This window comes from Saccostrea cucullata, unplaced genomic scaffold, assembly GCF_032062105.1.
Source record: "Saccostrea cucullata isolate Sc308-1 unplaced genomic scaffold, CSIRO_AGI_Scuc_v1 ctg1329, whole genome shotgun sequence".
Taxonomy (NCBI): domain Eukaryota; kingdom Metazoa; phylum Mollusca; class Bivalvia; order Ostreida; family Ostreidae; genus Saccostrea; species Saccostrea cuccullata.
The window spans coordinates 114,243-127,596 of record NW_026925650.1 but is presented as its reverse complement, the minus strand read 5'-3'; the positions used below and the strand labels follow the sequence as shown (position 1 = coordinate 127,596).

At 34.3% G+C, this 13,354-nt stretch overlaps 1 protein-coding gene across 1 annotated transcript; it reads right to left on the bottom strand.

The window, feature by feature from the left end:
* Positions 1–4,647: 4,647 nt before the first annotated feature.
* On the bottom strand, positions 4,648–9,499 carry LOC134269475 (retinal homeobox protein Rx1-like). Its single transcript, XM_062751677.1, has 3 exons — positions 9,002–9,499; positions 6,285–6,502; positions 4,648–5,148 (listed from the first exon to the last, which is right to left on the bottom strand). Exons 1-3 carry the CDS (start codon positions 9,168–9,170, stop codon positions 4,741–4,743), a joined length of 795 nt encoding a protein of 264 aa, XP_062607661.1. The 5' UTR covers positions 9,171–9,499; the 3' UTR covers positions 4,648–4,740.
* Between the last annotated feature and the right edge of the window lie 3,855 nt (positions 9,500–13,354).

Here is a 13,354-nt window from a genome sequence, read left to right as displayed (position 1 = left end):
CTTATGTAGATAAATATGAAATTGTTAGCGCAATTCTTTTATTTCGTTTGCAAGGTCGTTTTAAATCTACTTTTGCCATTTAAAAAGCCCCCGTAAGGTGTACGGTGAGAGAGGTAAATACACTGATGTATGTAATTAAGTGCTATGTGGAAAATTTAAAGATATATATTCGAGCATATTGTGGAGGAGATTTAAACTTAAACTTTTTAACGGGAATATTAAGCTGCTTCAATAAAACTTCCCTCGCTCAACCACATTTTAATTTCACTGCTATGGAATTTGCCTTTAATAAAATCACTAAAGGGTTGGTAAAGCTGTTTTAATACTTTTGTGAGGTATATAAAGTTTATTTGTATTCGGGATATAAATGAACTGAATTAATTTTTTGAAGCTTCAAAAATAGAATAATTCACTATGTGCGAGAGAGAGAGAGAATTGCTATCGACCCAAACACCCCCTCCTCCTCCCTGCATATGACATGCAGATCTGCAGCTTTATGGTTTTATATATTTGTCTTTCACCATAACGCTACAGATCCCGTAATGCAAAAAAGGTGCAATTTACGGCGCAATATTTTTTGTGCACTTTTGGGGAGAATTTCTCCACTTTCTTGTATTGGTCAACCAACTTCCTTTCATTCCCTAATTCTAGACACATTCTGTAGCCAATATGTATATTTTATCCACCTCCCAACCATTTATAGCTGTCTCTACAGGCAATAAACTCGCCTGAAGTGAATTTTCAGAAATCTAACACATAATTTTAATCAGCTGAGTTCATTTCTTGTAGAGACGACTATAAAGGGTTGGGAGATGGATAAAATACACAGATTACTTGAATAATGTGCCTAGAATTAGGAAGTGAAAGATAGTTAATTGACCGATGCTGGAAAGTGGTTAAATTCTCCCCAAAAGTGCGCAAAAAAAATATTGCGCCATAAATTGCACCTTTTATGCATTACATCTGTAGCGTTATGGTCAAAGACAAATATATATATATATATATATATATATATATATATATATATATATATATATATATATATATATATATATATATATATATATATATATATATATATATATATATATATACGTATATAAACCATAACGCTACAGATCTGCAGCTAGCAAAGCATGAACACGCATACAAGAGAAGGAAAGATGTTACGATTGAAAATTGTGAAATGATAACTAAGAGCAATGTCTTTCGCTTAGAAATTTACTTGATGTATTGAAACTTCTTAAAAAATCATAAGAGGTACAAAATCCTGGGGAATTACCGGTATTAAATAAAATAGTAAGGGGAGCCGCCTTCTGCATGAGATAGTCTTTTTCTTTTTATTAATTTTGATTTGTCATCTTTAACGTAAACATTCTCAAAAATCTTATCCAAATGCAAAATCAATTTTTACAAGCGAGATAACTCTTTTCCAATGATGAACATTTCAGACTTACAGTCCATTCAAAATCATTATATGCAACTGTTCAGTTGTAATTTACATGACTTGCAGAAAAGTATCGGGCTCGAAATCCGAGTTCTGTAACTAAAAAGATAGGTGAGCTAGCGCCGTAGCAATTTTTAAACACAGAAAGGATGGTCCGTGATCAAGAGATTTACTTTGCTGAATTTGTTTAATGTTTATCGAGGCTTGGTGTGATAAAGTTATATTTTTTGTGAAAATGTATTTTACAGACACTAGGTAAAGAAACGAACGGGGGGGGGGGGGGGTGAAGTTTTTGTGTTGACCCATTGGAGTTTCCAGAGAGTTCCAAATGAGAAGATGTGAAGTGGCTTGGCCCTTTGGGTCATCTTTGTCAAGAACTGTTGGGTTAAAAGCCATACACAGAATTTCTTTTCATAATAATGGATTTTTTTGTCATTTTTAGTGTAAATTCTTGTAATTATGGAATTTCTTGGTTTGCCTACATTGTCATGATTGAGAGCATATAGAATATATTTTTACTGTGGTGAGGTCTTGAAAATACACGTGTAGAGTCCATCTTGGCTTAGACGTAAATAAAACCTCCCTTGTCTTTGTTTAGAACAATCACTCAGATAATGACTGGGGCTCAGCGCTAGCAAAAAGAATGTTTCACAGGAATGGAAAAACACTCCTTTCTTATATCCGTCTGTCCGTTGTCTGTTTGCCAAAAAACTTTCAACTTTCATGGATTTCAGGTTTCAAAATTCATGTGTATTTTTTGCGACAAGACCTTTCTTGGACACCAACATATTTTACTTTTTGACAGTGACCTTGGGGTTTGGAAAAAAATTTCAAATTACTTAATGTTAATCTTGGCTAAAACTTTTGTACAGTTGACCTTTTAACTTCAAAAGAACATCTTGCAGTTTCTAATATATATGCGAGACTACTCCAGCATGCTAGAGGTTCACGGCGAGATACTTTTGACTTGGCGCCGCGTAACGTATATAAGGAGCGTAGGGACGTTAACCGAGGCGGCGTTCAGATTTTAGAACGCAGTTCGCAGTTCGCTATTCGCAATTCAAAAGTGAACTGCGTTCTAGAACGCAATTCGCAATTCAAAATTTTAGATTTAGCTGTGTGGTCTGAAATTTTGAGGGTGGGGTACTAGGGGTCAGATACCACCTCTATGAAAAAATAGTGATGGTACCATCTCTAGTTTCCGAGATATGGCCTTCCAGTTTTTAGCTCTTACTTGTAGGAGAAATGCGGGACAAGCTATTGACAAAAAGGTTGATGAAACAAGAATATAAACAGACTCGTATAAAGTCACCAGTTTGCAAGTTCTATATGTTCGATACAATGACATAGTAAACAAATACAATCTATCATTTAGTCGAATAATGATTTACGTTTTTAATTCTTATTTTTAGGCCATTTTCTACACACTGAACAGATTTTTCTTTTTTTTCCCAATCATGACAAGAAGCGCACGGCGAGTGTAACCGGCTGGAAGGGGATGTTTATTTCTTCATTGCACCTAATCCCACCTCTGGTATTTTTAGAGGTCACTGTTTGCTTTGGTCTTTATTTGCATTTTTTTTTCAATGAACTTTTGACCTTGATAACGGTTCGTTATCTCCATACGACCCTTATTCACAAGCGTCCGAAAAAATACAGAAAATCACAAATAAAAATTATTGAAATTGCACCCTCCGTCACAATGCGAACATGTGAGTTGAGAAAATTGTGATTTTCCGTTTTTGTTACATGTATCTTACTTTCGGAAGGGCAATGGTTTTGCACAGTCGCATATTGCAACTGTCTTGTTTGCTCATAATATCAAAAAAGTTATGCAATTATCATTGAAGCAATACGTCCTGATGCAGGAATTACGGTCAAAGATTTATTAAGTTTTTGAAAAAAAAACTTGGGGTTTGACCTGCTTTTGAAAGAAAAGTAATCTTGGTCATAACTTCTTAACATTTCGTGCTGGGGTTTCTATATTTCACATGTGTATTTCTTGTGCCAGTACCTTCCCCTGGGTACTATCAATGTTGACCCTTTGACATTGAAGTGTGACCCTCCTAAAAACAACTTTGACCCACTGTAAAAAAGAAAATCTGATCTTGACCACGACTTTTAAATGTGCTTGTCAATTAAAATGAAATATGTATTTAGTTTAATCAATGAAAATGAACGCATATACATGTAGGAAGTGATAAATGAATTAATTTTCTTGTAAGAACAAATTGACTTCAGTTAACTTCAGGGTAATTATTTTAAAAAAATATAATATTCATGAATTACAATTACAAATTTTGTACATGTTTCACACTGAATAAAACTTAAGAAAAAGAAATTGGTAAATTCTGAATTTTTAATGCAACATATCTTTTCCCCATGTCCTAGTATGATAGTTCTAATAATACACTGCACAAAAAATGTGGGAACCTCCCAGAAAATCGATTAAAAACGTTATGTTTTCCAGTCATATTTGCTCATCTGGACCAAATTTCGAACATGGGGGTTTAGAAACAATAATGAATTATACATTTAAAAAGAAACGACAGAACAGAAGCATCATCTAGCTGCCTAAATGAGGTACAGTAAACCTCGGTTATAACGAAGTCACTAGGACCTATGAAATTACTTACCTGGGGATCCAAGATAACTTCGCTATAACCTTGAATTCGTAATATCCGTATTTTTACTATACGAGTTTTACTGTACTACACAATATATGTACATTGATGAATTCATACTTTTAAAACTAAAACAATATGAACTGAAGATATTATAATCAAATGATGATGCTTTACTATCAAAAATACATAACACAATACTATGAATACATGTAACTAAAGGTTTCTCCTATTTGACTATCCCACTTTGTTTTATTAATAAATGGAAAAAAGACGGAATATGAAAAAAAAATGGAACGTTTCATGATATTTTCGCCATTTTAAAAATGTACGTGTATTGATATTTTATGCTTTAGGTACTTTTAATTTGTTTGTGTGCAGACAGAAAATACAGTAAAACACGCTTATAATGAAGTGCAACGGACAGACGGTTTTGCTTCGTTATACAGGTAATTCGTTATATCCGTTAATCTCACATTACATTTTGTTTGAATTCAAGGGGAATGAAAATCACTTCGCACTAAGCGTCATACATGTATAAGATGTTCATTACAACCATGTCTTACTGCATTTGGATATGAAATATGATTTTTTTTATTGAAAAAAATTTGACGATGTATACATTTCATATTTAGAATTGCTCATGTAATACCATGCAAACAGCAAATCTCAGTACTTTTTATCAACACTATGCACATGTTCTTTTGCCTTCATTCTTAAGCACGCTATTAAGCTAGAATTTCGGGGATCAAAGTCTGTTATTTTCGGACAGCCTCCAAAAACTCCCGTGAATCCTCGGTATGTATTACCCATACCATTGCTAGAATGTGCATATGGAGAAGGAAACAGATTGGGGTATGATGTCAAACAAGTGTCTGGCGCAATTGACGTCACACTGGATGACTCGGCGTTTTTCATAGACGGCGTAAGCCATGGATCGAGAGGTAAGGGTGATCCGAAGGCACCTGGAGGTTTTCGTGGAACCAGCCCAGAACTGAAGTCTTCATTGATCCTCAGCGTTGAATTTTCCAGCTTGTCTTGACGCCGCCATTTAGCCCGTCTATTTTGAAACCACACCTGAGATTTAGAATTAAATATTATTGAAAAAATACATATTATATATACTTATAATTTTCAATTGCAGTAGAGGTCTGTTTTTATTCTATTTAAATTTCTCAAAAACTTGACGACATATTTCGTGAAAGTGGACCCCTCGTTTGATAGAAATATCCAGTTAATTGAATAACACGCTAAAAGACAGAGGAACAAAGACACCAAATACTACAGACGTCAGTAAAAACGATTCTGTTTGATTTAGAATCAGTAGATACAATATCGAATCGGGGGCGAACAAGGAGGGGGCGGGGCGCGCCGCGTGACGTACCCTAAAGCTATGCAGACAGAGAAAAGATTGGTTTAAAAATCCCCCCCATCGAAAAACTCTTGGATGCAATTAAAAACACTCGTCGCCTTTCTTTACTCGATTCGGAGTTCATTCATGTGCATAATTGAGGGTTACTTTTGAGCCATTAACTTGTTAGTGGGGACGGCCTATAGTTGAGTCCGGATTATCTCTGTCACACGGCCAGCTGTCCCTCTGTATCGGACACTGAAGTACAAAGTGAGCTGATCCCATGCTAAGTCAATTACCGGGGCTAAGAGCTGCAATAGAATGGATCAAGTCTAACATCTCTCCATTGATATCTTTCCTATAAACCTTGTTAGCACAACGAGGTTACCCCAAGTCATATGAAAGACCCTTCTGTCACAGAGGATAGCTATTGACAAAATGTATAAACTGTAATGAATCGAGCTAATGAACTAGTCTTAAACAATTCTAATCAATCTTTTTTTTTAAAGATAAAAGTCGATTACATACATTACTTGGGGTTAGGATGTTTTATCATTCATCAGACCAAACTTTGTACATATAATCAAACTAAAACACTATATATTAATTCATAACGGTATGGTCATTTGTTTTCAAACACAAGCAGAAAAGGATGCAAATGGAGAAAAATATGCCATGAATAAAATAAAAGACCGAAAAAAACACCAAATGTCAAAATATGATATAAAAACCCAGAACGAAACAAAAAGTATTTCGTGGACTTTTTAGAGTAGCATAATTATCATGTTAAAACTTAATAATATCACTCATATTCATGATTAGTTTTCCAAGTGTAAAATATTCAATAAATCTCTAAACATACCTGTACTCGGACTTCCGGGAGATCTATTTTCATGGCCAGTTCCTCTCGACTGTATACATCCGGGTAATGCGACTTTTCGAACGCTCTTTCCAGCTCGTGTAATTGATATGTTGTAAACGTCGTGCGGTTTCGCCTTGTTTTCTTGCGGGGGTCCGAATTTCTTTCCAACTTCCCGGATTTTCTTCCTTCAATATTTCTTTGCAGCTTCATGTCGTTTCCTAGATTAAATTATAGCACAATCATCACAGATATCAAAGACAAATAAATTCGAAGACGGAAATATTGACGGTCTTTATACGAGAGTTTAATCTAGCTTTTGATCCATATATACCTGCATTACATTTGGGAAATAGATAAATTTGCTTGAGCGTGTGATTTATATTTTTGTTTTCTTTTGTGCAAAATATTTGCTTAAACCCACCTCAAATAAATTGAAAATCAACGATGCAAACTTCAGAGAATGTTTTTGACAGAGAAGAGCCAAAATGACACGTCGAATGAGTTGTAAAGCTTGATACAATCTTTAATAGACCCGAGGTAACAAATGATAAAATTTGACATTTATCTTTTCGACACCCCTCTCAAATTACATCTAACAAAAGAACCCGCGCCACCAAATGCCTCAAAATATATCATTAGGCGAGATTTTATAATTGAATTAAGTTTATTTTCCACAAAATACACATACAAATTTCACAGCTCAATAACTGTAAATGGGCGCCGTTTAAAGAAGAATGGGGAAATAAGAAGATATTTAACACCCGGGATTTCTTTAACTTGCAGGCGACATCCTTAGTTTTCAAACTGTCGCCCGTGTTGCGCCGCGCCGCGCTCTCCAGCCGCTAACGAGGTTGCTATTGAATTGAGATGTGACAGCGCATTACGATGTCGGTGTCTCGTTTCTCTCTTCAAAAAATTATAATTTTCTCAATGCAATGGTGGTGTCATTTAAGTTTAATACCTTCGATACAAACGCGCCTTTGATTTCAGTTTAACAAGATAAAAACTTTAATTAGGTTTGACGAGCCTCTTTTTGGCATATATTTATTAAGAGGAATCTTATAGCTTCCTTAATTGACATTTTTCTATCGGGTTCATCTTGGATTACTCAAAGTGAAATGTAAAGTTTGATTATATGTATAGTGAAATTTTAATTGAAATTTGAATTTTTAATTGAAGGACACATAATCTTAAGTCTCTCTCTTAAGAATATTCCGTTTAAATTCATAATAAATACAAAATATTTTGTTAACTTTAAGGAGAGTTAATTATAAAGACTGTGCCTGGTAGTTACATTCGTATTTTGCCGTTGTGTTTGTGGTTTCATTATTTTATTATTTTCAATATTTTTTTGTGTGTTTTTAACTTTTTAGTGTATTTCTTTTCGGCAATAACTATTGCAGTTTGTGGTGCACAAGTTTAAGTCAATTTACTTATTTGAAACTACATGTTAGAGTTATATATTATAAATAAACTTCAAACAAAAATCAATTTAACTTTGAGCAAAACTTACAAAATGAATTAACACAATTAGGTAGTTTTCTTCATTAAAAACACAAACACCCTAATTGAACAAAGAAATGAGCGACTGCAATAAAATTTTATTCTCAAATACAGCCTTTTTTCCGTTTTCAAAACTTTTTACATAATTTGAAATTGAATCGTACATGTGGGAACATTTCTTTCCCAAGGATCTGAAATTAGTATTGCGGTGTTAAACTATAGGTTATGAAAACACCATTCTAGATTACTTTTTAAGCATTGTAATAGACATGTTTCTTAATATAATATTTCTAAGTTAGATTATATATAGATTTTTATCTAAAATTCTCATTCTTTTGAAAGGACCAATGCCGAATCCATCGATTTTGTTGTTAAATAACCATACATGAATTTTATTATTATTTTATAACGCTAATTAACTTAGAGAGAGTATCTTAAATTCTCAAAAAATATTTCTGATGTTATATTTCGTGCGAGACTCACTATTTCATTGTTTTAATTTGTACAAAAAATATTATAACAAATGACCATACACAAAGAAATATGTAGTTGGTAGCCAAAACATTCTAAATATGTGTACATTGAACTTTACTTACAATTACAATATCTAATTTTAACAAGAAGTCTTCCTGATTTTTTAATTACTTTTGTGTATTTAAGTAAGGTACAAACATTTATATAATTTATTTCAGGTTTCCCGAAACACACATCATTTCATTTATATAATAAGGATTCAAATTGATTATTTTGATAAAAGACAATGATAAATAAATATATGTACATCTGATAAAAATATATCTACCGATTTGGGTTTCCAAGCTTCTTCGTATAAGAAAAACTAGTAATTATTTTTTCCCCATCTTTTTCTGATTTAGGTTTGTTTGTTTGTTTGTTTGTTTTTTTTTACATGCAGCCAACTTTAATCTTAGTTTTAATTTCATACATAATTTTTATCAGTTTTTATTTTACTGTCAGTTATTTAATTCTTATCTTGTGTATTTTTCCCTGAACAACATTGAATTAGAAAATTGTTGCTTTTCATTTTATTTTAACGTCAATTTGGGGCCAATGCATAATTAAACTGTATTCAGATAAAATAATTCAATCAATGCATCCTTGATATCAATTGATATTTTTAAAAAAGATTATCATAATCTCACGAATTTTGATGTACATTTAATATAAGTAAAATTATCTACATGAAAAAAACTTACCTGCATCAGATGAAGTTGACTGAACTCTGGAATTTCCCTGCACGTGTTTTTGTCCAGGGTGAGAACACATGCTGTAATTCTCTCGCATTTCCTCGCGAATTCCTAAAAGAGCATCAATGCTATGGAACCCAGCTAGACTTGCTTGTCCCGGAAAATGAGTTGGCAACATTATTATCCCTGGAACTCTATAGAAACTGTTCTAGCACATGCTAATACTATTTATATTTCCTAAAAGTTTTCGTGTCAAGTCGGCTTATTATAAGCATTCATGGATTTCACAGGGAAAATCCGAGCCAAAGTCGAGCCTCCAATTCGATCATTTTGATTAATTCTAATAAAACAAAAGGACTTTTTAAACAAAGTAGTCCTTAAATCGAATTAATAAGTATGCCACCAGGATGTAATTTGGTTTTGCGTGACGGTTAAGTCTTATAAATGAACCTCAACTCCGTTCTCAAATTTGGGTTTCTTTAAGAGGAAACGTCTTATTGCTTGAAGTTTAGCTGGCAATTTGATCCTAAGAGACAGCAAACATACAATATGGATATAATAACCATCTCCCCAATTAGAAAGACGTCAAAAGCCATCACAGCCGGGGCATTGTGCGCTGTTCTTCTCTCGGTGATCTGGGCGGGGCTAGGCTGATAGTACCGCGGTCTCGAACCGACGCGGTCTAGATAGCAGAACTAGCGATTTGTGACTTTTTCTTTTCCCTTCCTATTTTATATACTTCTTAATGTTGTCGTTTGTTTAAATATATAAATCAATGCATTCAAGGAAGACAAATTTAATCTCGATTGCACTCGTTAAGTTGTTCCGGTAGAGGTCGCTTTTGACGTTAAATGCAATTGACAGATGTCGCCATCGGTTTCATTGATCTCAAAGGATTCTACTTGACATTGGCGCCATCTATTGACACTTAATTTTATTTTCTAAATCTGAGAAAATTGAATAGACCTTGATAAACATCAGATATTTTTTTTTTACAAGATACCAGTTTTTCACATGTTATGCTTATAACGTTTTGAAAACTTAACATTTTCATGTAAGAATTTAAATTACGACCTCGTGACCACGTACATGTACAATTGATAATAAGAAAGGCATGTTAGTCTTTGGGAAAAAATAATGATTATCTAAAGACTGTGTATAAGATTATATTTTCCTATACTAGCTTTCATACGCCGTGCAGAAGTTATGGTTCTTGTAACAAGAATGCGGCCCATGTGAGCGTTATTGCCAGAGAGCGTCAGTCCGAGCAGGTAAACACAATTTAAGAAAAACAACCCCATTTCCCTGCCCATCTAGTTATCCATTTTTTAAACCATGAAACAGGATGATTTTACGATTACTTATTTACAAATTTATATTCAAGTTGGAAACTAATGAATAATCTACAACCTGGATTTTTGAATAGGCTATTTTTATCATTAAGAGGAATTACTAACTGAAGAATTTTTTTTAGTATCAAGTCCCATTAATTAACAATATTCTTTTCCTTCTATGTTGCTTTTACTTTGTAACTGGTATCATAGTGGTATACATAGGTTTTAGAAAAGCACCCACCTTTGGAATTTGGAATATACGATCATAATGACGTAAAGTATTATTGAAAACATTTGTATAGTAATAAATAAATCTTTGAGCTTACACTCCAAAACAGGTGTGGTTTAAACCTTAAAATGAATTCTTCTCATTTAATAATGATATTTAAATAATCATAAACTGTTTCGATATATATGCACATGTAAACATTCTACAAGCTTAAATTATTTAAAACAATGAAATTGTTCATGTGTCTGCTCTGTAAAATTTTAATTGTTTTGTAAGAGTTTATACAAAATTCTTTAACCTCGATTTTGCATGCTCGAGAAATATAACCATTTATTAAATAAGCTAAATATTAACATCCTTACCATTGTAAAGAAAACAAAAACACAAAAAATCTAAAATCAATCGTTTTTCGAAAAATCAAATGTCACTGCACCATTTGTCCTTGACACGGACGCATCGAAGGTCATTTTAACCAGAGGGGATTGTTGTTGGTTTGCCACCGAGCATTTTAATACGTTTTTGTAGAACTGGTAGAACTCTGTTGACTTGAGCGAGGGACTTATCAGCCTTCAAAAGGAAGGTCTTTACGTCGAAATCCACCTTTCCGATCAAAACGATGGGGTTTTTCTCCAGTTTCACCATATCGTTATGCTGGACCGTTACATTCATATGCAAGTAGCTTAAGTCATTAGTAAACTTAATATAATCAGCTTTCAGTTTTGCAACGTCTTTCGTGTTTTGTTTCACATCGTTTGACTTCTGTGCCAGGTCGTTTAGGGCTGTACTGTAATCGATGGTGGCATTTCGGAGTTGCTCGGAGAGGTTGCGATATTCCTTCTGGACTTGATCCAGCTTCGGTTTGACGTTCCCGTACACATTCTGCGCGGTTTGCTGAAGTTTCTTAGCATCGCTAGACACCTTCATTAATCTGGTTGCCACTCCATTGAGAGAGGAGGTGAGATTCTTCAGATCCGCTTTGGCGTCCGTCACCGGTTTCTTCAATCCGTCTATCGTTTTAGTTAAATCTGTTAACTTCTTCTGCTCATTCTTTCCAATAGAGCGAACGTCAACCCGCAGATCTATGGCTTGGTTGGTCATGTTGGTTATTACGGCATCTTGAGAAGATGGCGTAGCGGCGCGTTTACCTCTATGATGAGACACGTGCGACATGATCTTGGTCTCTAAAATGGCGATCTTGTTAAGTAAATCTGTCAATTTTTTCTCTTGAGCCTGTAGTTTTTGCTCTATGCCGCTCATCACAATAGATCTGCTTCTTTGATTCGCTTTAAATTCCAAGGAAACATTGATCAACTTCCATTCCGCCATTGATAATTCTGCAGCCTCTTTCTGAAGCGTTGGTTTAGCAGCACGCGGGTGTTGATTTCCGGTTGGGAGCGACTTAAAAATAGTTTTTAGACCATCAATCTGCTTCTGTAAGGCATTCAGGTCGGACATCTTTTGACTCGATTGTACCTGACCAGCAGTATTTTGAACCGTTGTCACTAAATTCATATTCCCTTTCCCGATAACTTTGATTCCTTCAATGCCTCCCTCCAACTTCCATATTTTTTCCTCTAAGTCTCTATCCACACCGCCCTGGGACTCGCACGTTGCCCCCGAAGATTTGGGTATATTGTAATAGTAGCTACAGGAATTGGATCCCCACACAGCGCGAGACACGCCCAGAAGTAACCAAATATAGACTGCCACAGGCTTCATGTTGGTAGTTACTTCTTTAAGGGATTAAATCAAATCTGTCCACCACCTGAACCGGAGTCGTATCTTATAGCCGAAAAACGTGAGCGATTTGATGGAGTATAGGAGGCGTCGACGTCAGGCTTCGTAGATTAGGCCGCGGAGTGATTGCCTGCTATCGACGACGGAAATGAACTTGTTTTACCATCACCAATGAGAGGAAAACAACTGCGACTGAAATCCCCCTAAAATCGCTTATTGGTTGCATAATGATTTTGTTCCTAGCTTCCAATGGAATGTCGACAGAATACACTAATTGAAAGTTTGGCTGCAGCCATCAACCTCCTCTCTAATCTTATCGTAAGGGGATAAACAGAAAATATTTCGGATTATGTGAAACTGTAAAATCAAGATTTCACGGGACCCGTGGTTTGAAATGACCAAATAAAATAGTGTTTTGTCAAAAAGACTTATTCTCGGCGCCGATTAAGTACCCCACATAATAGAAACTTTATCGTATTGTTTTTCATTGTTTAGTGTCAAACATAGCTGTGAAACCAAACTCCCACCAAATCAGCTTACGAAACAACTAATTTTATGCGACCTCCATCCATTAAAAACTATATTTATCCCGAAATTTGAAATTTTGTTGTTCTGACAAACGTTCACATGACGATGATCTCATCGGTGTATATTTCTTCCTTTTCAACAATAGATACTTCCTCATACCCGTAGCTAATTTACACTCGTTCGAAGAATTTTGTTGTTAAATATTTTCATATATATGAATAATAATTTTTATTTTAAAAATTATTAATTTAATATTCAATATCTTTAATTTACATTATTAATATCAGGATGCTTTTGATACAAAGAGGTATCAGATTTGTGCAAAACGGGAACATGGCAAAGAGGTTATTAACCATTCAGTCATTAATTTTCAAGTTTGAGCATGTTAAAAACTGGCTTGCTTTTGTTTGAATTTTTATTAAGTTATCTTCTGCAAAATGAAGCATTGATTTGTTTGAAAAAATTAAAGTTCTAATTAAATGTTATCGAATTCGAAATTTTTGACACGATTTCGTTTGATAATTAATATTATTT

Coding starts and splice junctions, on each gene's coding strand:
- LOC134269475 (XM_062751677.1), bottom strand. CDS start 9,170: ATGTTGCCAACTCATTTTCCGGGACAAGCAAGTCTAGCTGGGTTCCAT. Junction 6,503..9,001: donor GTCAACTTCATCTGATGCAG/GTAAGTTTTTTT, acceptor AATTTAATCTAG/GAAACGACATGAAGCTGCAA. Junction 5,149..6,284: donor TCCCGGAAGTCCGAGTACAG/GTATGTTTAGAG, acceptor TCTAAATCTCAG/GTGTGGTTTCAAAATAGACG.